This window comes from Phacochoerus africanus, chromosome 4 (assembly GCF_016906955.1).
Source record: "Phacochoerus africanus isolate WHEZ1 chromosome 4, ROS_Pafr_v1, whole genome shotgun sequence".
Lineage (NCBI taxonomy): Eukaryota > Metazoa > Chordata > Mammalia > Artiodactyla > Suidae > Phacochoerus > Phacochoerus africanus.
The window spans coordinates 135,021,868-135,048,448 of record NC_062547.1 but is presented as its reverse complement, the minus strand read 5'-3'; the positions used below and the strand labels follow the sequence as shown (position 1 = coordinate 135,048,448).

Below are 26,581 nucleotides of genomic sequence, written 5' to 3'. Positions count from 1 at the left end.
CCAGCTCCGATTGGACCCCTAGCCTGGGAACCTCCATATGCCCGGGGCGGGGGGGGGGGTGCGGCCCAAGAAAAGATGAAAAGACAAAAAAAAAAGGATTACTGATACGTGCTATAATAGGAATGAACCTTAACATTATTCTAAGTGATAGAAGTCATTTTACAAAAGGTCATATATAATTCCACTTACATGAAATGTCCAGAATAAGCAAATCTGTAGAAATAGAAAGTAGATTGGTGGTTGTCTAGGGCTGGCGTACAGGTGGGAAGAAGGGGTGATGACTGTTAGTATAGTGTTTCTTTTTGGGATGATGAAAATGTTTAAAATTGATTGTGGTTATGATTGCACAACTCTACAAATAGTAAAAATCATTGAATTGTACAATTAAAATTGGTGAATTGTATGACATGATTATATCTTAATAAAGCTGTGTGTATGTAAATGTTATATATGGTATATCAGATAGTTATAACTACTATGGAGAAATATAAAGTAGGGTGAAGCGATAAGAAGGCTGGGGCTAAAGGCCAGGTGGAGCTGGTGCAAGGAGGATAGCTTGCAATACTGAGTAAGGATGATTGCAGGAAGCAGGAAGAGGGCCTTTGACTTTTATTTCTCTCAGGTGAAATCATGGATAGGTTCTGAACTGAGAAAACACAGTGTCTGATTCATGTTGAAAGTAGACTAGCATGGGAGTTCCCATCGTGGCACAGCAGAAAAGAATCTGACTAGGATGGGGTTGCGGTTTGATCCCTGGCCTCTCTCAGTGGGCTAAGGATCTGGCGTTGCCCTGAGCTGTGGGGTAGGTCTCAGACGTGACTCAGATCCCACGTTGCTGTGGCTATGGCGTGGGCCAGCAGCTACAGCCCGAATTGGACCCCCTAGCCCTGGGAAACTCCATATGCCGTGGGTGCGGCCCTAAAAAGCAAAAAAAAAAAAAAAAAAAAAAGAAAGAAAAAGACTAGCAGGGACAAGAAAACCAGTTCTGAGCTGTTTAGTAGTAATGCAGGTGAGCGTTGGTGTGGTAGAAGTAATCAGATTCTGGTTCCACTTTGAAGATAGCTAGCTCTATAGAAAGATTGGATATTGTGTATGAGAGAAAAAAGACTGTTTTGACCAGATCACTTGTCAGAATTGAGCTCACATTTATTGTGATGAACCTTTAAAATAAACGACTTTATTTACAATAACGTTTGACGGGGGTGGGATGGGTACTAGTAGGGAATAGGAGGCAGGAATCAACGTTTCAATTTTGGACACTACAAATTTGAAGTGCCTATTACACATCCAAGTGGAATTGTATTCAGAGGAGAGGTTCGGACAGGAAAGAGGATAGATTATTCTTTTTTAATTTCACAAATATGTATTGAAAACCCACGTTTTGCTTATTCTAGGCTCTGGAGGTAATTGTGAGAATACCGACAGAGCCGCTCAGGTCCTCACCTAAGGGTGAGACAGATCATAAACAGGTCAGCCATCAAGCGCAGTAATGTCTGTCTAGTTTTTGACTCTTCGGATAGGACACACTATACAATTGCTATTCTTGTTGTTAATATTTGGAGTACCGCAAACGCTAGAAGATAGAAGATGCGGATCTAGGAGTGCCTCCTCCTCCCCTTCGGTGGTAGCCTGGTATCCATCCCCACCCCAAAGTGGGCCACGGTTCCAGCACAGCGGAATGGAAGCATTGCGCAGGCGCGGCTTCAGCCTGGCGTCCTAGGAGACGGACTCCGAAAGTCTCCGCGCAGGCGTAATGCAAGAAGAAACCTGAGGCCAGGGGATGGGGCGGGGCGAGATCGGAATGCGCCTGCGTAGCGCGCGCTCTCGCCTCAGGAGCCGCAGTCTCGGGAGCGCCCAGGAGGTGTTTCGGTATTCTCTGACTCGCCTCTCCCGCGAACCCGGCGTCGTTGGACTGCACCCCGGGCGGGGACGTCCGCCGGGCACGGGAGGAAGCCACGATGCCGGTGAGGAGAGTCTCACAGCCGCTGGGGTTCCTCCTCATCCCAGCGGCCTGGCAGGGTGGCGCGGCCGTTGCCATGGAGGCGCGGAGCCGAAGGGCGGCCGGGGTGGGGCGGGACGGGACCTGGCAGGCCCGGCCGGCCGAGCATTTGGGGAGCCCGGCGGATGGGCCTGGGCCTGTTGGGGGGTCTGCCCGACCTTGGGAGGGGCCCGGGGCCGGCCTTTCCGCCTTCGTCGCTGCTGCATCCCGCAAGGCCTGCCCTGTTTAACATGAAGGCGCTGTGCCAGAGGATGCGCTCTAGCTCCCAGCCCAGCCCGTTGGGTAGGGCGTCTAGGAGCTGCCGCCGAGGGTCGACTTTGGATGCCTCTCACCTCGCGGGGTATCTGCGCTCCGGAGCCAAGCTCTGGAAGGCGTCAAAGCACGGGCTTCCTCCCCTACTCCAGGCTCCTGAATCGACCTGTCATTCCTCTCGTGGCGCTCTAGCTTACAGTGCAGAATGTAACCCGTAGGTGTCTTTGTGTGTGAGGGGGGTGGGGGGGGTGCTATGTTTGTCTCGTAGGATTTCACAGATTGTTATCTTGCATTTGATAAGGGGTCGTCGTGTAAGTCTAGTATAGGGTCATGGAGAACACTTGAGCTGTGGCCAGTTTACTGGTTACGAGGCCTTGGGCAATTATTTAATCCTTGTGGGCCCTTCGTTCCCACATAATTAAACTTTTCCTCACGGGGTTGTTATCTGGAGGAAATAAGCTACTGCGCAGGAGACTTGAAGGACAGTGCTTGACATTTAGCGTTAAATGCTTAATATTTGTTCCTTGTCCTTGCTTTCTATTTATCAATTCATTCAGCAGATATTGGGCATCAGCCACATGCTAGGCAATAGCGATACAATAGTGAGCAAAACCAACCAGGTGCTTGCAGTTGTAGACACGTACCTTGTTGAGCAGAGGTGAAAACCATACGTATTTACAGAGACAAGACACTTAACAGTAATGAGTGACGTGATTGCGTGGCATACTGTAGATAGGAGTAGATTCTGGTGAATTGTAAAGTACTGCCATGTGGGAACACTGACCTACAGATGTCAGATCATCTGTTTTTTTTTTCAAGAGAATCTAGAAATTGTGACTTTTGTGAAATTTCTCAATTTTTAAATTGTAGCGGCTAATTCAATTGAGCCAAGCAAAAGACATTTGTGGGTTGAGTGTGGCCCCTTGATTTCCTCTTTGGAACCTATGGTTTAGATAGACACACATTAATCAAATAAAGAGAAAAGGGGAGGGGGGAGAGAGAGAGAATTGTAACAACTGTAGAGGAAGAAGAGAGAAGTACGCTCTCAGGGCCTATACAAGGATTTGACGCAGTAGTAAGGTGAAGGGGCTATTGAGCTGAGATTTGCAGGGTAAGTGAAGGGGCGGGTGGAGAATGTTCTAGGCGGAAGGAACAGCACATAGGTGTGTGATAAGAAGGAGCATGGTGACAAGAAAAGGCCTAAAAGAAACCCGATGTGGCTGAGGCTAAGAAAGCCAAGCAGGGTAACTCGTGAAATAGGGCTGGAGAGGTAGACAAGGGCCAGAGCCAGACCTTACAGACCACCTTCAGGATTTCAGTTTTTTTCCTAAGATCTGTGGGAAAACCATTGAAGAGTTTCAAGTAGGGGAGTGACATAATTAGGCTTGTGTTGATGCCGACTGCCATGTGGAGAACAAACTGTAGGGGGATCTAATTAGGTGCACGAGGACAGTTTGGAGTCTCTGATAATTCCAGGTGAGATAATGATGACCTAGATGAAGGTGGTGAAAGTAGACATGGAGATAGGTGTGTTGAATTGGTATCATCTGTTCCTTGTCAAGAACAGTAGCTCGTATTTTTTTCTCTAATGCTTAGGAGAGAATTTGAGACATTAGGAATTTACTACTTGTTTAATGGAAGTGGTGAACTTCCTTAGTATTTTAATATAGATACTTAATCATAAAATTTCAAAAATTGAAACTTTATATATACAAATGTTCACAAGGTTAGAATCAAGATAAAACATTTTTCTCCTCCAGTCTTTTCTTTTACTTGTCTTCTATAGAGAAGGTAGACTATATATGGATACATTATCTAATTAAAATTTGTTGCTAATATAGAAAATAAAACACAATCTCAGGAGAACAGAGGACCTACTACCATGTTCTTGATTAAAGTTATTAACCATGTTCACATGTGTTTTCCTACAGGCTGGAGACTCAGGAAGTCAGGGACTTCTGTGCAGAAAGAAGTCTCTGATATACTCGCTCATTTTCTGCCTAAATTGCATGAACTATAAATTACATTTCCTCTCCCCTCATTTATATTGTAAAAGAAACTATTTTTATATCTTTTAGTAAGCTTTTTTCCTGTATATCTGTAATTCTTTAATTGCTTTTAACAGTTATTTATGGAGTGCTTTAATGTGTGCAAGGCACTGAGATAGCAAAGCATCCTTTTTCAAATTTTAAATTTAATCTTCTGAAGGTAAAAGTAAATATCATTTTTGTCATTTGTAAATATTTTCTCCACCAGATCAATAAATCGGAGAAGCCGGAAAGCTGCGATAATGTGAAAGTGGTTGTGAGGTGCCGCCCCCTCAATGAGAGAGAGAAATCAATGTGCTACAAACAGGCCGTCAGTGTGGATGAGATGAGGGGGACTATCACTGTACATAAGACTGATTCTTCCAACGAACCTCCAAAGACATTTACTTTTGATACTGTTTTTGGACCAGAGAGTAAACAACTAGATGTTTATAATTTAACTGCTAGACCTATTATTGATTCTGTTCTTGAAGGCTACAATGGTGAGTACTTTAAACAACTTTATCAGCTATTTACATTTCCCAGTGAATTCACCCTTTGTAATTGTACAATCAAATTGTACAGTGTGATGACTTGTAGTAAATACATACAGTTGTGAAACCATCCCCACAATCTAGTTTTATCACCCCCAAATTTCTTTTATGTCCGTTTGCAGTCCCACATCCAGGCAGTCATTGACCTGTGTTCTGTCTAGTTTTGCCTTTCATATGAATCGGACATTCCTTTGTGGCAAAGTGGGTTAAGAATCTGGCATTGCAGCAGCTGTGGCCAAGGTCACAACTGCAGCTCAAGTTGACCCCGGGCTCAGGAACTTCCACATGTCTGGGGGGTGGCCAAAACATTTTTTTCTGTAAATCAAATGATAGGCCATTTTATCTTTGTTTCCTTAGACTTGGTGTAATATTTTTGAGGGTCACCCATGTTGTTGCATGTATCAGTTGTTTGTTCCCTTTTATTGTTGAGTTGTAGTCTGTTCTGTGACTCTGCCATCTTTTATGATCTTTGATGGGAATTTGAATGATCTAGTTTTGTGACTATGAAAAATAATACTGTTATGAACATCCTTTTAAAGTCTTTTTGCTGATATGTTTCAAAGTTTCTCTTGGGCAGATGCCTAGGAGTGGAATTGCTAGGTCTTACCTTTAATATATGTTTTTCTTGTGAAAAAACTAAAACTTTTTTCCTAAGTGGTGACTGTACTGTTATTCCCAGCAACATGGTGTGAGCTTTCTAGTCTCTTCACATTCTCACCAGTATTTAGACTATTAGTCTTTTTAATTAGAGCTATTCTAGAGGATCTGTAGTAGTATCTCATTGTTTTAACTTGTATTTCCCAAATGATTAACAACGTTGAACATTTATTTGTGTACTGATTGAACATTTGTCTATCTTCTTGGTAAAATATCTCTTAACATATTTTACCCATTTTATAATTTGATTTCGTGTGTTCTTTTTTTTTTTTTTTTTTTGTCTTTTTAGGGCTGCACCTGCGGCATATGGAGTTTCCCAGGCTAGAGATCTTATCAGAGCTACAGCTGCTGACCTACTCCACAGCCACAGCAATGCCGGATCCGAGCCACGTCTGCGACCTACATCACAGCTCATGGCAACGCCGGATCCTTAACCCACTGAGCAAGGGCAGGGATCAAACCCACCACCTCATGGTTCCTAGTTGGATTCGTTTCCCCTGTGCCGTGACAGGAACTCCAAGATTTCCCGTGTTCTTATTGAATCATACTCTTTATATACATTCTAGATTCATATCCATGATCAGATATGTGTTTTGAAAATATTTTCTCCCAGTCTGTGGCTTGTCTTTTCATTTTCTTAATGGTGTTTTTTTGAAAAGTTTATGTTTTGATTAAGTCCAGCTGTCAATTTTTTTCTTTTGTCACATGCTTTTGGTGACATAGCTAAGAAATTTTTGCCAAACCCAAGTCCACAAAGATTTTCTCCTATGTTTTTATCTAGAAGTTGTAAACATTTTAGGTCTTACATTTAAGTCTGTGATCTATTTTGAGTTCATTTTTATACAAGGTGTGAGATGAGGGTCTGATTTCTCCCCTCCTCCTCTTATTTCCTTTTTGCCTGTGGATATCCAGTTGTTTGTGCACCGTTGGTTGAGAAGGCTAGTCTTTCCCTATTGAATTAACTTGGTGCTTTTGTCAACGTTCCACCGACCACAAATATGTAGGCTTATTTCTGGATTGCCTGTTCTTTTCCAGGTCTGTGCGGGGGTTTTTTGTTCTTGTTTTTTCTTTTTGGCTGGCATGTGGAAGTTTTGGGGCCAGGGATCAAACTCATGCAGCCACAGCAGTGACCCAAGCCACTGCAGTGACAGTGCCAGATCCTTAACCCACTGTGACACAAAGGAATTCCTCCATGTCTATGGTGTTTTTTTTTTTTTTTTTTTTTTAGGGCTGTACCCATGGCATATGGAGGTTCCCAAGCTAGGGGTCAAGTTGAAGCTGCAGTCGCTGGCCTACACCACAGCAACACCAGATTCAAGCCATGTCTGGGACCTGTACCACAGCTCATGGTGACACTGGATCCTTAGCCCACTGAGTGAAGCCAGGGATTGAACATGTGTCCTCATGGATGCTAGTCAGATTTGTTTCCACTGAGCCATGACAGGAACTCCTCTGCTGTTTTAATTATTACAGCTTTCTTGAATATTTTGAAATTAGGTAGTATATGTTGTCTAATTTTGTTAGTTCTTTTTCAAGGTTGTTTTGGCTTTTCTAAATCTAAAATATGCATTTTCATATAAATTTTAGGAATATCCTGTTAATTTCCTAAAGAAAAAAATACTAGGATTTAGATAGGGATTTTACTGAATTGTTACTCTGACCATATTTAGTCTTCCAGTCATGAATATGATATTTTTCTCTGTTTATGTCCTGTTTAATTTCTGTCATCAATATTTTGTAGTTTTTAATTTATAAATTTTGTTCTACTTTTGATAAATTTATTCCTAAGGTCTTTCTTTGATGCTATTGTAGATAGAATTGTTTTCATAATTCCCTTTTTGGAATTGTGCATTGTTAGTATAGAAATGCAGTTGATTATTTATTTTTTAATTTTATTGGGGTATAGTTGATTTATAACATTGTATTTGCTTCAGGTATACAACAGAGTGAATCAGTTATACATATACACATATCCATTCTTTTTTCCCATATAGGTTATTACAGAACATTGAGTAGACCTCCCTGATTATTTTATTTAAAAAATTTTTTTAATTTAATTTTTTAATTAAAAAAATTTTTTTGTCTTTGGTCTTTTTAGGGCCACACGCATGGCATATGGAGTTTCCCAGGCTAGGGGTCTGATCAGAGCTATAGCTGCTGGCCTACGCCACAGCCACAGCAATGCCGGGTCTGAGCCACGTTTGCAGCCTACGCCACGGCTCAGGGCAACGCCAGATCCTTAACCCACTGAGCAAGGCCAGGGATCGAACCTGCAACCACATGGTTCACAGTCGGATTCGCTTCCACTGCGCCACGACAGGCACTCCCTAGTTTTTTTTAATTGAGATAAAATGTAATAATGTGAAATTCATTGTTTTAACCGCTTTACAGTATAAAAATCAGGGGTTTTGTACATTCGCAATGTTGTATAACCATCATTACCTGTTTCCAGAACAGTTTTATCATCCTAAAGAGAAACTCTGTAGCCATTAGCAATTACTCCTAGTTTGCTCCCTCCTACCCTGGCAGGCACTTACTTTCTATGCATATGAGTTTACCTGTTCTGGGCATTTCATATAAATAAACCACATGCCATGTACTCTTTTGTGTCTGGCTTCTTTTACTTAGCATGTTTTTGATGTTCATCCATGTTGTAACATGTATCAGTACTTAATTCTTTTTTATGGCCAAATAATGTTCCATTGTCTGGATGTACTCTGTTTTATTTATCCATTAGTCAGTTGATGAACATTTATGTGGTTTCCATTTCTTGGCTTTTATGAATAATGTTGCTATGAATATTTTTGTTCATGTTTTTATGTGGACATGTATTTTCAGTTTCCTTAGGTACTGAGGAATATAATTGCTGAGTCAAAAGGTTAATTGTCAGACTGTTTTCCACAGTGGCTGCACTGTTTTTACATTCCCACCAGCAATGTATGAGGTTTTCAGTTTCCCCACATCTTTGCCAAAACGTATTATCTCTCTTTTTAATTATAGCCATCCTAGTGGGTGTGAACTAGTATTTCATGTTTTGCAATTGATTTTTGTATATTGACTCTGTATCTTGCAACTTTGCTAAACTTGATTCTTATCTCCAGTATGCTTTAAAAAAGTTTTATTGGAGTATAGTTGATTTACAGTGTCATATTAGGTTCAGGTGTATAGCAAATGATTCAGTTGTATGTCTATCCATTCTTTTTCAGACTCCTTTCCCATATGGGCTTTAGGAAATATTAAGTAGAGTTCCTTTTGCTATACAGTAGTAGGTCATTGGTGATTATCTATTTAATTTATTTTAAATAAACAATACTTTATTTAATTTTTTGTAGTATACATATACCCATTCCTTTTCAGATTCTTTTCCCATATAGGTTATTACACAGTATTGAGTAAATTTCCCTCTGCTATATATTAGGTCATTGTTACTTATCTATTTCATATATAGTAGTGTGTATATGTTAATCCTAACTAATTTATCCCTCCCTCCCACATTTCCTTCTTGAGTAACCTTAAGTTTGGTTTCAAAATCTTTGAATCTGTTTCTATTTTATGAATAAGTTCTTTTTTAAAATTAGTTTCCACATATTAGTGATCTTCTATATTTCTTTTTCTCTGTCTGACTTATTTCACTTAGTGTGATAATTTCTGTGTCCATCATGTTGCTGCAAATGGCATCATTTCGTTCTTTTGTATGGTTGAGTAATATTCCATTGTATATACGTACCACATCTTCTTTGTCCGTTCCCCTGTCACTGGACATTTTGGTTGATTCCATGTCCATGGCTGTTGTGAGTAGTGCTGCAGTGAACATCGGAGTACATGTGTCTTTGCAAGTCGTGGCTGTGCATGTATCTTTTTGAATTATGATTTTCTCTGGATATATGCCCCAGAGGGGGATTGCTAGATCAAATGATAGCTCTATTTTTATTTTTTTAGGGAACCTCCATATTGTTCCCATTAGTGGCTACACTACCTTATATTCTTACCAACAGTGTAGGTGCATTCCCTTTTCTGCACACCCTGTCCAGCATTTATTGTTTGTAGACTTTTTGATGAGGGCCATTCTGACTGCTGTGAGGTGGCACCTCATTGTAGTTTTGATTTGCATTTCTCTAGTAATTAGTGATGTTGAGCATCTTTTCATGTGCTTTTTGGCCATCTGTATGTCTTCTTTGGAGAAATGTCTATTTAGATCTTCTGCCCATTTTTCAATTGAGCTTTTTTTTTTATGTAGCTGCATTAGCTGTTTGTATATTTCGGAGATTAATCCCTTATAAGTTTCTTTGTTTGCAAATATTTTCTCCCATTCTGTGGGTAATTTTTTAAATTTTGTTTATGGTTTCCTTTGTGTAGAAGCTTTTAAGTTTAATTAGGTCCTGTTTGTTTATTTCTGTTTTTGTTGTCATTACTCTGTGAGGTGTATCCAAAAAGATATTGCTGTGATTTATGTCTAAGCGTGTTCTGCCTATGTTTTCCTCTAAAAGTTTTATAGTATTCAGCCTTACATTTAGGTCTTTAATCCATTTTGAGTTTATTAGGCTTTTTAATGGGTTGATTCTCTAGGATTTTCTACCTACAAGAGCATGTCTGAAAATAAAGATAGGACAACTTCTTTCTTTGTGATCTTTTTGTTACCTAATTTATCCTAGCTAGAATAGAAGCTCCAGTACAGTGTTGAATAGAAGTGGTGAGAGTGGACATTTTTGTATTGTTCCTAACCCTGGGGAGAAAGCATTCATGCTTTTACCAGTACCATGTTATCTGTAGATTTTTCCGGAGATACCTTTAATCAGAATAAGTTCCCCTCTGTTCCTAGTATGCTGAGAATTTCTTTTGGGGATTGTATTGAATTTTGCAAAGTGCAGTGTTTTCGCACTTAGAAATTATTTTTCAAAGTTTTTTTTTAAAATGTGGCCAATTACATTGATATTTTTTTATTTATTTAAATGTAGTGAGATTCTGTGGATTTGACCTAGAGTCACACCTCTAATCCTTTGCTCTTTTCAGTGACACCATATATATATATATATATATATATATATATTTAAAAATTTTTTATTATAGTTGATTTACAGTGTTCTGTCAATTTCTGCTGTACAGCAAAGTGACCCAGTTATACATATATATATATACACACATTCTTTTTCTCACAATATCCTCCATCATATTCCATCTCAAGTGATTAGATATGGTTCCCTGTGGTATACAGCAGCATCTCATTGCTTATCCACTCCAAATGCAGTAGTTTGCAGCTACTAACCCCAAACTCCCAGTCCATCCCACTCCCTCCCCCTTGGCTACCACAAGTCTGTTCTCCCTGTCCATGAGTTTGTTTCTTTTCTGTAGATAGGTTATCTATGCCGTATATTAGATTACAGATATGAGTGCTATCTTATGCTATTTGTCTTTCTCTTTCTGACTTCACTTAAGTAGAGAATCTCTAGTTCCATCCATGTTGCTGCAAATGGCATCATTTTGTTCTTTTTTATGGCTAAGTAGTGTTCCACTGTATATAAGTATCATCTTCATCCATTTTCATCTCTCGATGGACATTTGGGTTGTTTCCATGTCTTGGCTATTGTGAATAGTGCTGCAGTGAACACAGGAGTGCATGAATCTTTTTCAATGAAGTTTTGTCCAGATATATGCCCAGGAATGGGATTGCTGGATCATATGGTAGTTCTAAATTTAGTTTTCTGAGGTACCTCTATACTGCTTTCCATAGTGATTGTACCAATTTACATTCCCACTAATGTTGTAGGAGGGTTCCCTTTTTTCTACCCCCTCTCCAGCATTTGTTATTTGTAGACTTACTAATGATGGCCATTCTGACCTGTGTGAGGTGGTAACTGCCTTGTAGTTTTGATTTTCATTTCTCTAATAATTAGTGATATTGAATATTTTTTCTTGTGCCTCTTGGCCATCTGTATGTTTTCTTTGGAGGAATGTCTCTTCAGGCCTTCTTCCCATTTTTCAGTGGACTTGTTTTTTTGCTGTTTTGTTTTATGAGTTGTTTATATGTTTTGGAGATTAAGCCCTTGTTGGTTGCATCATTTGAAACTATTTTCTCCCATTCTGTAGGTTGTCTTTGAGTTTTTGTTTGTTTGTTTATTTGTTTTTTATGGTTTCCTTTGCTCTGCGAAAGCTTGTAAGTTTGACTAGATCCCACTGGTTTATTTTTATTGCCTTGGGACACTGACCTAAGAAAAACATTCATAAGGTTGATGTCAGAGAATGTTTTACCTATGTTCTTTTCTAGGAGTTTGATGGTGTCTTGTCTTATGTTTAAGTCTTTAAGCCATTTTGAGTTTATTTTTGTGTATGATGTGAGGGTGTGTTCCAGTTTCATTGATTTACATGCACCTGTCCTGTTTTGCCAGTATGACTTGCTGAAGAGACTTGTCTTTTTCCCATTTTATGTTCTTGCCTTCTTTGTTGAAGATTAATTGACTGTAGGTGTCTGAGTTTATTTCTGGATTCTCTATTCTGTTCCATTGGTCTATATGTCTGTTTTTGTACCAGTACCACACTGTCTTGATTCCTGTAGTTTTGTAATATTGTCCGAAGTCTGAGAGAGTTAAGTCTCCTGCTTGGTTTTTGTTTCTCAGGATTACTTTGGCAATTCTGGGTCTTTTGTGCTTCCATACAAATTTTTGGATTGTTTGTTTAAGTTCTGTGAAAAATATCATGGAGAATTTGATAGGGATTGCATTGAATCTATAGATTGCTTTGGGTAGTATAGCCATTTTAATGATGTTAATTCTTCCAGTCCAGGAGCATGGAATATCTTTGCATTTGTCTGAATCCTTTTTAATTTCCTTGATTAATGTTTTATGGTTCTTAGTGTATAAATCTTTCACCTCCTTGGTTAGGTTTATTCCTAGGTATTTAAATTTTGGGGTACAGTTTTAAAAGGTATTTTTATATTCTTTTTCAGATATTTCATTTTTAGTATACAGAAATGAAAAATGCAACCCCAATTAATTGAATTTCTGAATGTTAATTTCTGAATGTTAATTTTCTGAATGTTAATTCTGAATGTTAATTTTGTATCCTGCTACTTTGCTGAATTCATTGGTGAGATCCGGTAGTTTTTACGTGGGGTCCTTAGGGTTTTCTATATATAGTATCAAGCCTTCTGCATAGAATGACAGTGTTACAACACTCTTTTCTTCCAATCTGGGTACCTTTTATTTGTTTATTTTTTTGTTTGTCTGATTGCTGTGGTTAGGACTTTGAATACTATGTTGAATAAAAGTGGTGAGAGTGGGCATTGTTGTCTTGTTCCAGATTTTAGCAGGAAGGCTTTCATCTTTTCTCCATTGAGTATTTATTATATTATATTGGCTGTGGGTTTGTCATAGATGGCTTTTATTATATTAAGATATGTTCCTCTATACCCACTTTGCTAAGAGTTTTTATTATGAATGGATGTTGGATTTTGTCACATGCTTTTTCTGCATCTACTGAAATGATCATGTGGTTGTTGACTTGTTCTTTGCTTTTTTTTTTTTTTTTTTGAAGGCTGAACCCGTGGCATATGGAGGTTCCCAGGCTAGGGGTCAAATCAGAGTTATAGCTGATGGGCTACACCACAGCCACAGCAATGTGGGATCCTAGCTGTGTCTGTGACCTACTCCATAGCTCTCAGCAATGCCAAATCCCCGACCCAGTGAGTGAGGGCGGGATTAAACCTGCATCCTCACCGATGCTAGTCACATTCCTTTTCACTGCACCACAACGGGAACCCGACTTTTCTTTTGCTAATGTGGTGTATGAGGTTGATTGATTTGCATATGTTGAAATCCTTGTGAACTTGAGATGACTCCCACTTGGTCGTGGTGTATGATCTTTTCTAAATAATGTTGGATTTGGTTGGCTAAAATTTTGTTGAGTATTTTTGTGTCTATATTCATCGACGATATTGACCTATAATTTTCTTTTTTGGTATTATCTTTGTATGGTTTTAGTATTAGGGTGATGGTGGCTTCATAGAATGTCTTTGGAATTATTCCTTTTTCTTCAACCTCTTGGAAAAGTTTAAGAAGAATTGGTATAAGTTCTTCTTGTATGTTTGGTAGAATTTGCCTGTGAAGCCATCTGGTTCTGGATTTTGTTTGTAGGGGAGTGTTTTCATTATGTATTCAATTTCATTTCCAGTGATCAGTCTGTTCAGGTGATGTATTTCTTCTTGATTCAGTTTTGGCTGGCTGTATGTCTCTAGAAAGTTGTCATTTTTTTTCTAGGGTTGTCCAGTTTGTTGGCATATAATTGTTCATAGTATTCTATTATGGTTTTTTGTATTTCTGCAATATCCATTGAGATTTCTCTTTTCATTTCTTTGTTTATTTGAGTTCTTTCTCTCCTCTTCTTGGTGAGTCTGGCCAGAGGTTTGTCAATTTTGTTTACCCTTTCAAAGAACCAGCTCTTAGTTTTATTGATTTTTTTCTATTGTTTTTCTTTCTTTCTTTCTTTTTGCATTTCTATTTTATTGATTTCCTTTCTGATGTTTATGAATTCTTTCCTTCTGCTGACTTTAGGTTTTGTTTGTTCTTCTTTTTCTAATTCTTTTAGGTGGTAGGTTAAGTTGTTGATTTGAGGTTGTTCTTTTTTGAGAAAGCCTGTATTGCTATGAACTTCCCTCTAGGAGCTGCTTTTGTGGTGTCCCGTAGATTTTGAATGGTTGTGTTTTCATTATCGTTTGTCTTGAGATATTTTTTAATTTCCCTTTTGATTTCGTCATTGACCCATTGGTTTTATTTGTTTGTTTTGACCCATTGGTTTTTTAGTAGCATATTGTTTAGTCTTTGGGTAGTCGGTTTTTTCTCATTTCTTTTCCTGTGGTTAATCTCTAGTTTCATGCCATTGTGGTCAAAGAAGATACTTGAAATAACTTCTGTACTTTTAAATTTGTTGAGGTTAGTTTTGTGCCCCAGTATGTGGTCCATCCTTGAGAATGTCCCATGTGCACTTGAAAAGAAGTGTGTGTGTATGGGTGTGTGTGTGTGTATGGGTGTGTGTGTGTGTATGCATATATTTCAGGAATGTAATTTCCTAAAAATGTGAATTAAGTTTTAACTTTTCTCTTGTGTCATTTAGGATCTCTGTTGCCTTATTAATTTCCTCTCTAGAGGACCTGTCCATTGATGTGAGTGGGGTGTTGAAGTCTCTTAGTATTATTGTATTCCCATCAATTCTCCTTTTATGTCCTTTAGTATATGTTGTATATATTTGAGTGTTCCTATATTAGCAGCACATGCATCGATGAGTGTAATATCCTCTTCTTGAATGGATCCTTTAATCATTAAATAATGTCCTTCTTTTTATGGCTTTTGTTTTAAAATCTATTTTGCCTGATATGAGTATTGCATATACTTTCCTGTCTTTCTATTCCCATGAAATGTCTTTTTACATCCCCTCACTTTCAGTTTCTATGTATCTCTTTGCCCTAAGGTGAATCTCTTGTAGGCAGCATATTGTAGGCTCCTTTTTTTAAAATCTAGTCTGCCACTGTGTGTCTCTTTTGATGGAGCATTCAGTCCATTGATATTTAAGGTAATTATTGATAAATATGTGTGTATTGCCATTTTAAGCCTTGTTTTCCAGTTGATTCCGTTTCTCCTTTGTTCCTTGCTTTTTTTTTGGTTGGATGATTTCCTTATATTTTATGCTTGTATCCTCCTCTTTTTAGTTTTTGTAAATGTAATGTTTGGTTTTGATTTGTGGTTGCCCTGTTTTTCAAGTATATTAACCCCTTCCTATATCTGCTTTCTTTAGCCTGATAGTCATATAGGCTGAAACATGTTCTAAAAGAAAAAAAAAGAGTTTAGATTTTCTTAAATTCTTTGCCCATATTTTATGATTTTGATGTCATTTGTTAGCATCTTCATGTTTATCCTTTTGCTGTTCCTTGTGCTTATTGTCACTTTTACAGTTGCTTTTTTTCCCCCCTTTTAGGTCTATATGCTGGCTTATTTAGGTTGTTACTTTCCAGTTGTGATTTCCTCCATCCTATTTTTTCTTAATTCTTTTTTTATTTAGAGAAGCCCTTTCTGTAATTCTTTTAGAATGGGTTTAGTATTGCTGTACTCTTTGACTTTTTGTTTGTTGGAGAAATTCTTTATTTCTTCTATTTTAAATGATACTCTTGCTGGGTAAAATATTCTAGGCTGTAAATTTTTCCTCTGCATTATTCATTCTGCTGTTCAGTGCCTTTAACTCAACCTTGTGTGTCTGAAAATGAATTTTCTAATTTTTCTTGGCTCCTCCATATATTTTAAGTTCCTCTCTAAAGTAATCTGTATTACTCTTCACATCCACTATTAATTTCTTCATATTTTCTCTTAATTCCTTGAGTATTTTCACTATCTCTTTTTTAAACTTCGTGTCTGTTAGACTGCATAGGTCTCTTTCATTGTTTGCTTCTTCAGGCAAATTCTCCTGTTCTTTTAACTGGGAGTGGTTCCTGAGCTGCTTCATTTTGCTTATATTTTTCTTATTCTGTGAGTTCAGGGAAAACAACTACTGTAGTATCAGAGAGCTATTTATATGCAAGAGTGCCCCTGGGTATTTTGTGAGGGCTTACTATTTATTTTGGCATGAGGGCTGCTTTTGGTTTGGATGCTTGCTGTCTCTTTGCTCAGTGTGTGCAGGCTGTTTTCTCCTTGATAGGGTGCTGTGCATGCTTCCAGGTAGATGTAAGGAATGGGCAGGGCTAGTAGACAGGGCCTGGTTGCTGGGCCCTTGACAGTGGCAAGGACCCATGGAAACAAGGCACATGTTCTTCCTCATTGCAGGGCCCTGGGAAGTAACAGTGACCCTCAGGCAGGTGTGGGTGGTGCCTGGAGCTTGCGGCAGTGGCAGGACGTCCGTTTTAACAGGGGAGTGAGAGCAACAATGGGTGGTCCTCAGTTGCAATGCCCTATTCTGCAGCAACCCATTAAGTGACTGGGGCTGCAGGTGGTATCTGTTCATAGACCCCTAGTGGTGGAGGGCCATGCCCACCTCTGGAGTCAGAGATAACTATGGTGATTTGCCCCCGTTGCTTGTACACCACACAGGAAGTGCCCCGTCATGCTTAGGCCCTGCCACTGGTAGCTGGTGCAAGAGGGGCTGTCACCTGTAGCCCACACAAGAGGTGCCTCTCTGCTTGTAGCCTCACCCTCTGAGAATCCATGCATGCATAGTGATAGATATTCCTATTACAGTCTGCCCCTACTCATCTTGCCCTCACTGAGAATGGTGCCTTGCTTCTCCTGCAGGACCAGACCTCCCAGATTCCCTCAGCTGTGGTGCTCCACTCTCCAGCCCTTGGCACACTGCCCCCAGCCCCTCAGGCCATCTACATACAGCCAACCGTAGTCCTCTCCCCAGTACTGACCTCCAGAGCCTGAGTCTCAACTGCTCAACCCCTTTTTGAGTATCTCTGGCTGTGGTTTCCAGGGAGGTGGTATTGATGGTCTGTGCAGCTTGCTCTCTGCTTTGCCCCCTTCAATCCAGCTGGGCTTTTCTCTGAGGCTTTGAGGTCCCTCTGTCTCAGCTGATCTCCCCATCAGTTTGGTGGGTTCCCAGGGTGTGGGTTTCTTTCCTCTTTCACACCTGCCTCTCAGGAGTCCCGTCCTGATGCCTCTCTCTCTCTCTTTTTTCCGTTTGTTTTACTGAGTTATGTGGAGGGTTTCTTGCCCTTCTTGGAGGTTTAAGGCATTCTACCAGCGTTCAGTAGATGTTGTATTTGAATCGTTGTACATGTAGATGGTTTTTTGTGTGCATGTTTTTGGGAGAAGGTGAGCACCATGTCTTACTCCTGCACCATCTTGATCTTGGCTTTCCTTGATTGATTTTTTTTTGGTCTTTTTTTTTTTTTTTTTTTTTTTTTAAACTTGGGCTGCACCCTCTGCATGTGGCAGTTCCCTTGGGTTGAATCGGAGCTGCAGCTGCCGGCTTGTGCCACAGCCACAGCAATGCTGGATCCAAGCCATGTCTGCAACCTACCCCACAGCTCATGGCAACAAGGGATCCTTAACCCACTGAGTGAGGCCAGAAGTAAAACCCCCATCCTCATGGCTACTAATCAGGTTCATTACCACTGAGCCACAATGGGAACTCCTCTCTTTGAATGATTTTTAAATGGGAAACCAGCCATGCCTCTTGGTCTTGCTGTATTATTTATTCTTTTGTATATTTTTAGATTTATTTGCTAAAGTATTGTTTATTTTTGCAGCTGTGGTCATGAGGGATATAAGCATGTAATTTCTTGTTTGTTTTTATCTGCTTTTGGTATCAGAATAATGCTAGTCATAGACTGAGTTGGAAAGTATTCCCTCTTTAATTACCTGGGAAAATTTGCGTAGAATTAATATTACATCTTCCCCAAAGGTTTGGTAAAATTAACCAAATGAAGCCTACTGGGCCTGGAATTTTTTGTGTATGGGAAGGTTTTAACTACAGATTCCATTTCTTTAATTCAGTTTGTTTTAATAGGTTTTCTTTGAATATTCAAGTTAACTGTTCCTTTAGTGGTTTTTTTGCACTTGATCTTAATGAAATTTGTCTATTTCATCTAAATTGTTGACATTATTGCCGAAAATTTGTGTGTATCAGTCCCCTATTCTTTTTTTTTTTTTTGTCTCTTTGCCTTTTCTAGGGCCGCTCCTGCGACATACGGAGGTCCCCAAGCTAGGGGTCCATCAGAGCTGTAGCCACCGGCCTATGCCAGAGCCACAGCAATGCAGAATCCGAGCCACGTCTGCAACCCACACCACAGCCCACGGCAACACCAGATCCTTAACCCACTGAGCAAAGCCAGGGATCGAACCTGCAACCTCATGGTTCCTAGTTAGATCTGTTAACCACTGCGCCACAACAGGAACTCCAGTCCCCTATTCTTATGTTAGAATGTAGTGATAGAACTTTTCTCATTCCCAATGTTGGTATGTGTGTTTTCTTTTTCTCCTGATTAGTGTGGCCAAAGGTTTATCAATTTTATCAATCTTCTCAAAGAACCAACATTTGGTTTTATTAATTTTTCTTTATTATTTTTATGTTTTCTCTTCAGTGATCTTTGTTTCTTTTCTCCTATTTCAGTCTTTTTCTAATTTTTAACTCTTTTTTTTTTTGTCTTTTTTGCCACTTCTTGGACCGCCCCTGCAGCATATGGAGGTTCCCAGGCTAGGGGTCGAATTGGAACTGTAGCCACTGGCCTATGCCATAGCCGCCACAGCAACACAGGATCTGAGCCACATCTGTGACCTACACCACAGCTCATGGCAATGCCTGATCGTTAACCCACTGAGTGAGGCCAGGCGTCAAACCTGCATGCTCATGGACAGTAGTCAGATTGGTTTCTGCTGAGCCATGTCGGGAACTTCCTCTACTTTCTTAAGATGGAAGTTGAGGCCATTGTTGTGAGAGCTTTCTTCCTTTCTAATACAGAAATTTAATGCTATTAAGTTACCTCCTAAGTACTGCTTTAGTGGCATCCTGAAAGTTTTGACATACTGCGTTTTCATTTTCTATACAGTGCAAAATACTTTCTACCTTCCTTCTTCTTTTTTGATTCCTAGGTTATTTAGAAATGTCTTAGTTTCCAGTTGTTTTAACATTTCCAGAGATTTTTAAGGTTTAAGTATAAACCTGGTTACTTTAAGGTTTATAGTATAAACTGCTGATTTCTAATATAGTTCCATTTTAATAAGGGAACATACTTTTTATCTCTTGACTTTTTCGTTTTATGACCCAAAATGTTTCTTTTTTATTATTTAAAATGTTTTGTGTATACTTGAAAAGGACATGTATTTTGCTATTGTTGAATGGAGTGTTCTATAAATGGTCAATTTGTAGTGTTTAAATCATCTTTGTAATTAATTATTTTCTACTTGGTCTATCTCTTATTGAGAAGGGGGTATTGAATTCTCTGACTGTATTTTTGTATTTCCCTATTCCTTTAAATAGTGTTAGTTTTTCCTTCATGTATTTTGAAACCCTGTGAGTAAATGCATAAATGTTTAGGGGTTTTATGTCCTTTTGGTGAGCCTCCTTTTTATTATGAAATTACTACTCTTTATCCTTGGTAATATTCTTTACTCTGAAACCTACTTTGTCTGATATTATTATAAAAATTTTAGTTTTCTTTTGAGTGGTGTTTAACATGGTATATCCTTTCCCATCTTTTTGCTTTTAACATATTTGTGTTTTATATTGAAACGGCATTTTTAGTAGGTACCTTTTCTAGAGGTTGCTGAGATCATGCCAGTTTTGTTGATTTGCTAGGAGAATTCATGACACTGAAGGTGTTGTTGTATTTATGGCTTTGGTTATTAGAACAAAAAGGATACTAAAAAAAGAAATCAGCGAATGGGAAATGTGCATGGGATGAAGTCTGGAGGAAACTAGGCATAAACTTCTAAGAGTCCTCTCATGGGTGGGTGCTGAGGATACATCTAATTGTCCTAGCATTGGCCACGACAATATACATGAATGTTCTTTGTCAGGAAAGTGATGTAAAGACACAGTGCCCAAGGTTTTTATTGGAAGCTGCTCATGGAGTCACCTTCAGCCTAGCAAGTGCAAAGATCCCAGACTCTCAAAAGATGTAAAGCAGATGTTAGTATAAACCGCTGTGTTTGTACGAGCAATTGCGGCATAGTGAGCCACTCTTATTAGTTACGGATTGGTGGGAATCCTCCCTGAATTTAATTTCCAGATACTAGTCAGAGGCCAACTTTAAAGCAAAGGATAGCAAAAGGTAACAGTCTAGGGTCTGCTGTGTTAGCTCTTTTCTGCACAGAAGCATATAGTTTGTCTTTTTTTTTCTTAATCCATTTCTGCTATCTCTTGCTTCTTAATTAGGGTATGAGCCTATTTGTATTTATTGTGATTAGTTCTTAGGTGTAAATTCTGTCATCTTGCTATTTGTTTTCTCTTTGTCCCATTTGTTCTTAGTTCCCCTTTTCCCTCTTTTTATGCTTTCTTTTGGATTAATCAAGTATTTTTCTTATTCCAGTCTATCTTTGTGATTTGTAGCAGTGCATCTTTGTTGCTTTAAGGTTTATAGTATAAACCTTAAATATATTACAGTTACTTTCAAGTGATACTGTATCACTTTATGGATAATATAAACATTTTATACTACTGTACTTTAGTCTCTTTTTTAGCAGGATAAGTTTTGTTGAGGTATAAATAATGTACAAGGCTCTGGTAATTTCTGCTCTGTACTTCAATCTCTTTCCTCCCAAGTTTTGTGCTATGTTGGCATCGATTTTACTTCTACATGTTGTAAACTCCAAGTGTTACCATTTCTGTTTAAACCATCAGTTGCCTTTTAAAGAGATTTAGATAACAAGAAAAAAGTTTATGTCTTTATTTATTCATGTAATTACCATTTCATGTATTCTTCACTCCTTTAGGTAGATCCATATTTCCATCTAGTGTCATTTTTCTTCTGCACTGAAAAATTAACCTTTTCCATAGTATCATGTTGCTGAAATCACATAGATATGTTGCCTTTTCAGATTGACTTCATTCAGTTAGTAACATGCACTTAAGTTTTCTCCATGCTATTTCCTGGCTTGATAGCGGCATGTCTTTTTATTGATGAATAATATCCCATTGTCGCAATGTATCACAGTTTATCTGTTCACCTGCCTACTGAGGAACATCTTGGTTGCCTTCAAGTTTTGGCAGTTAAGAACAAAGCTGCTGTAAATATCCACGTGCAGGTTTTTTGGTGGACCTCCTGCTATTTTAAATACGTAATTCAGAAATGAGATTGGATAAAATCACAGGGAGAAGTTCATGTTGAAGGAAATTATAATGCTCTATTTGTTAAGTTTGGCATTTAAAAACTGGAAATTTGGACTCTCATCTCTTTAATTTTAGGGATACTTGGTCTTCCTTTCTCAGTTCTAAAATTGTACAAAAAATTTTATAATCTTTTTTTTTTTGTTATAGCTGGTTTACAGTGTTCTGTCAATTTTCTAGTGTACAGCAAGGTGACCCAGTTACACATACATGTATACATTCTTTTTTCTCATGTTATCATGCTCCATCCATAAGTGACTAGATACAGTTCCCTGAGCTATACAGCAGGATCTCATTGCTTATCCACTCCAAAGGCAATAGTTTGCATCTGTTAACCTCAAATTCCCAATCCATCCCCTTCCTCCCCCTCCCTCTTGGCAACCTCAAGTCTGTTCTCCATGTCCATGATTTTCTTTTCTGTGGAAATATCCTTCTTAAATTAGTAATCTTCATATATTTAATGCATTAATGGAAATTGCAGTAGGGAATTAATTATGAGTTTTTTTTTTTTTTTTGGTCATTACATATTGGTAGAAAGTATGGGCTCTGGAGACAAATGGACTGTGTGTGTTCAGATCTTATTTCTACCACTTACTATAACATTGAGCAAGCCAGTCAGCCTCTTTAAGCCTTTGTTTCCCTCACCTAGACCTGTGGGAACATAAATAGTGCCTAGCTCTTAGAGTTAAGGTGAAAATTAAATAGAAATACATGAAAAGTACATAACTCAGCACATAGGAACAATCAGTAAATAGTAGCTGTTGTGTCTGTTTTAAAATGCAATATATGAAGAGTTCCCTGGTGGCCTAGTGTGTTTAAGGATCCAGCATTGTCACTGCTGTGGTATGGGTTCAATCCCTGGCCCAAGAGGTTCTGCATGCTCTGGACATGGCCCCCAAAAGTGCAGTGTATGAGTTCATGATATTTTCAGCTCCTTTGAAGGCATTATTTATATTCTTTTTTTTTAAGTGTTTCTGGTATATAGCAAAGTGATTCAGTTTTATATAAATATATAATACAGATATATATTATATGTTATACATATATAATATGTAATGTATTATATAGTATATATTCCTTTTCATATTCTTTTGCATTAAGGTTTATCTTAGGATACCGAATATAGTTCCTTGTGCTATACAGCAGGAACTTGTTGATCCATTCTATATATAATAGTTTGCATCTTCTAGTCCCAAACTCCCAGTCCATCCCTCCCCACCCCTCTCTTCCTTGGCAACCACAAATCTGTTCTCTATGTCTTTGGGTCTGTTTCTGTTTAGTAGGTAAGTTCATTAGTATAATATTTTAGATTCCATGTATAAGTCATCATATGGTATTTATCTTTCTCTTTATGACTTATTTAATATTGATAACCTCTAGGTCCATCCGTGTAGCTGCAAAGGCATTATTTCGTTCTTTTTTATGGGTAATATTTCATTTTATATGGGTACATTGTCTTCTTTATCCATTCATGTGTTGATGGGTATTTAGGTTTTTTCCATGTCTTGACTATTGTAAATAGTGCTGCAGTGAACATATGGGTGCATTTATCTTTTTGAATTACAGTTTTGTCCAGATATATGGCCAGAGTGGGATTTCTGATCATATGTAAATTATATATATATATTTTTTGTCTTTTTGCCTTTTCTAGGGCCTCTCTCACGGCATATGGAGGTTCCCAGGCTAGGGGTCTAATCAGAGCTGAAGCTGCTGGCCTACACCAGAGCCACAGCAACTGCAGGATCTGAGCCTCACCTGAGACCTACACCACAGCTCATGGCAGTGCCCTATCCTTAACCCACTGAGCAAGGCCAGGGACCGAACCCGCAACCTCATGGTTCCTAGTTGGATTCGTTAACCACTGAGCCACGAGGGAAACTCCTAGTTTCTTTAGCCCTTTCTGCCATCCACCTTCCTTTTCCATCTCTATTTCTTCCATTCTGTATTTCATTTCCTCAGGTTCTCTACTCTCTATTTTGCCATTTGCTGTCCACTCTGTTCATGTCTAATTCTTGCTATGACATCAGATCATATCTTAAACCTAGCTTTTCTGGAAAGCCTTCCCTGACTGCTCCCAACCCCTTCCTGCATCAGCTCTCCTGTCTTGATTATGTTCCTTACTGTCTTCTAGAACTGTGTTTCTCATTCCCAGCACTCATCCAGCTTTTAATGATTTGGTCAACATGGCCTCCCCAAGATTACATGCACCGTAAGATTAAAGGTTATGTTGTTTTTGTTTGTCCCTGGGTCCCTGGTGCCCAGTACAATGCCATACCCAGGTGTGTACTAAGTATTTGTTGAAGGAATGAATTTGGGTATCTAGAAAGTTTTAAGTTGTATCTGGAATTACATGTAATAATTGCATTGTTGCCTTTTTTGTTGACTTCCTCTATTCCTTACAGCTGTTACTTAAAATTTTTTTAAAATTTAATTTTATTTATTTATTTTTCTCTTTTTGCGATTTCTTGGGCTGTTTCCATGGCATATGGAGGTTCCCGGGATAGGGGTCCAATTGGAGCTGTAGCCACTGGCCTACACCAGAGTCATAACAACAAGAGATCCAAGGTTTATCTGCAACCTACACCATAGCTTGTGGCAACTCGGGATCCTTAATCCACTGAGCGAGGTCAGGGATGGAACCCACAACCTCATGGTTCCTAGTCGGATTCGTTAACCACTCACTGAGCCACGACGCAAACTCCAAAACAATTTTTTTGTTTTTTAAGTAATGAACTTATTTAGATTAAGAGGGAAAAAAGCTACCATTTGCCAGGCCTCAGGTTGGTCTCTTTAAGTAAATTGTTTCATTTGGTTCTTACTATCAATGTGGAGTCGGTTATTCTTATCTCCATTTTACCAGGAGATAATCTCTGGTTAGATATGTTGAAAGGTCAAATGGAAGAAACATGTCAGATGAGTGGATTCAAGCTGAGATCTCTCTACTCTGGAACCTGTATTCTTTTGCTCTAACTATATTCCTTCTCTAATGTCCACATTAAATAATTAATACACACTTTCTAAGAAATTTCTTATGAGTAGCTCAAATGTCAGATTTTGCATTTATGGCATTGACTGCAGTACTTAAATAGTGCTATCTGTGCTCCTGTGGCGAACAGTGCATATTGTACAGTACAGCATGGTAAAGGTGAAAATTGCACTGGAATAAATTTTAATCTAGGGTAGAAATTGCCATCACAGTGTCAAAGGAATTAATTTTAAGAGCTCTTGTCCTGTAACATTAGACTAAAAAGTGATTCTCTTCATTATTTTCAGGGACTATTTTTGCATACGGACAAACTGGAACAGGTAAAACTTTTACCATGGAAGGTGTTCGAGCTGTTCCTGAACTTAGAGGAATCATTCCAAATTCATTTGCTCACATATTTGGTCACATTGCAAAAGCAGAAGGTGATACAAGGTAAATGAAAATTGTTTTCTAATATTGAGAAGTACAAACATTAGAAGATGTCTTCGTATCTATTTTATAAACACATTGCAAAAGTGTTCTTTAAACATTTCAGTATTTTTTTATGTTGTTAAGAAATGATGTTTTGCTGGAGTTGTGCTGTGGTGCAGTGGGTTAAGAATCCAACTGCAATAGCTCGGGGTTGATCCCTGGCCTGGCACAGTGAGTTTAAGGATCCGGCATTGCCACAGCTGCAGCAGAGATTGCACCTATTGCTCAGATTCAATCCCTGACCCAGGAACTTTCATAAAAAAATAAAATGATGTTTCATTTACAGATTTTTGGTTCGAGTGTCCTATTTGGAAATATATAATGAAGAAGTTCGTGACCTTTTGGGCAAGGATCAGACACAGAGGTTAGAGGTAAGGATAATTGAAATTGGAGCAATAGACTATGTACTAAATTAAGGTCTTTTTTGTACAAAATTACTTTTAATATTTAACTTATTTTTTGACCAGGTAATGTGATATCATGGTTTAAAATAAAAATATTTTAAACATTTATATGTTGAAAAATCTTGTTCCTATCCCATTTTGCCCAGCCTAAGACAACCATTTTCATTTATCCTTTCAGTGTACCTGTTTTTTGGGGGGGGGAAATGCCTCTGGCATGCAGGAGATCCTGGACTAGGGGCCAAACAGTGCCCACAACAGTGACAACACCTTACCTTTTTTTTTTTTTTTTTTCTCCACATCTTTTTAGGGCCACACCCGTGGCATATGGAGGTTCCCAGGCTAGGGGTCAAATCAGACCTGCAGCTGCCATCCTGCATCTCAGCCACAGCAACACCAGATCTGAGCTGTGTCTGTGACAGCTCACAGCTCACGGCAACGCCGGATCCTTAACCCACTGAGCAAGGCTAGGGATCTAAACTGTGTCCTCGTGGATGCTGGTCAGATTCATTTCCGCTGAGCCATGGTAGGAACTCCACAACATCAGATCCTTAACCACTAGGCCACCAAGGAATTTTCAGTATTCTTTACGTAAATACAGACAAATTTTATTTTTACTCCAAAAATAGCATACTATGTACATTGATAAAAGCAAGTGCCTAATTGAAATTTTTATTGAGGCAAGTGTAGATTCACTTGCAATTGTAGAAAATAATACAGAGATGGCCCTTTGCACAATTTGCCCCAGTGGTAACATTTTACAAAGCCGTAATGCATTACCACGACCATAATGCTGACCTTGATACAGTCCACAGATCTTCTTCAGATGCCCCCAGTTTTTCTTACATTGACTTGTGTCGAATACCATTTTATCACATGGGTAGATCGGTGTATCTGCAGCCACATCAGGGTACTGAACAGTTACATCTCAAAGATGCCCGTGCTGCCTTTTTCTAACCACATCTGTCTCTTTTGTGACCACTACCCTTTGTTCCCAGCCCCAACCCCTGGCAACTGCTCATCTCCTTTCCAATTCTTCAGTTTGGTCATTTCAGAAATATTAGGAAAATATAACCACACAATATGTAACCTTTCAGAATTGTATTTTTCACTTGGCATGACACCCTAGAGATTCATCCAAGCTGTTTCTTGTATCCATAGTTCATTCCTTTTGTTACTGAGTAGCGTTGCATAGTGTATTTAACCATTCATCTGTTGAAATTCGTCTGCACTGTTTACAGTTTGGGGCACTTATTGGTAAAGCCACTGTAAACATTCACATAGATTTTTATGCAAAGTTGTCATTTTCTGGTATGAATGCTCAAGAGTACTTCAGAATTTAAGTCAAACATTTAAAGTGTCAAAATACAGGTATTAAGACTAACTGAATGTAGTCACAGATACTTGTGATTTCAGTCTTTCTTTTACCTAAA

At 38.7% G+C, this 26,581-nt stretch overlaps 1 protein-coding gene across 1 annotated transcript in view; it reads left to right on the top strand.

Annotated features, from left to right (window-relative positions):
• The first annotated feature begins 1,802 nt into the window (after positions 1-1,802).
• Positions 1,803-26,581, top strand: part of KIF3A (kinesin family member 3A) — a 70,326-nt gene continuing 45,547 nt past the window's right edge. Inside the window, 4 exon segments of the mRNA XM_047778601.1 lie at positions 1,803-1,964; positions 4,508-4,781; positions 24,564-24,708; positions 25,034-25,118. Coding sequence (XP_047634557.1) covers positions 1,959-1,964; positions 4,508-4,781; positions 24,564-24,708; positions 25,034-25,118 — 510 coding nt within the window. The 5' untranslated portion in view covers positions 1,803-1,958.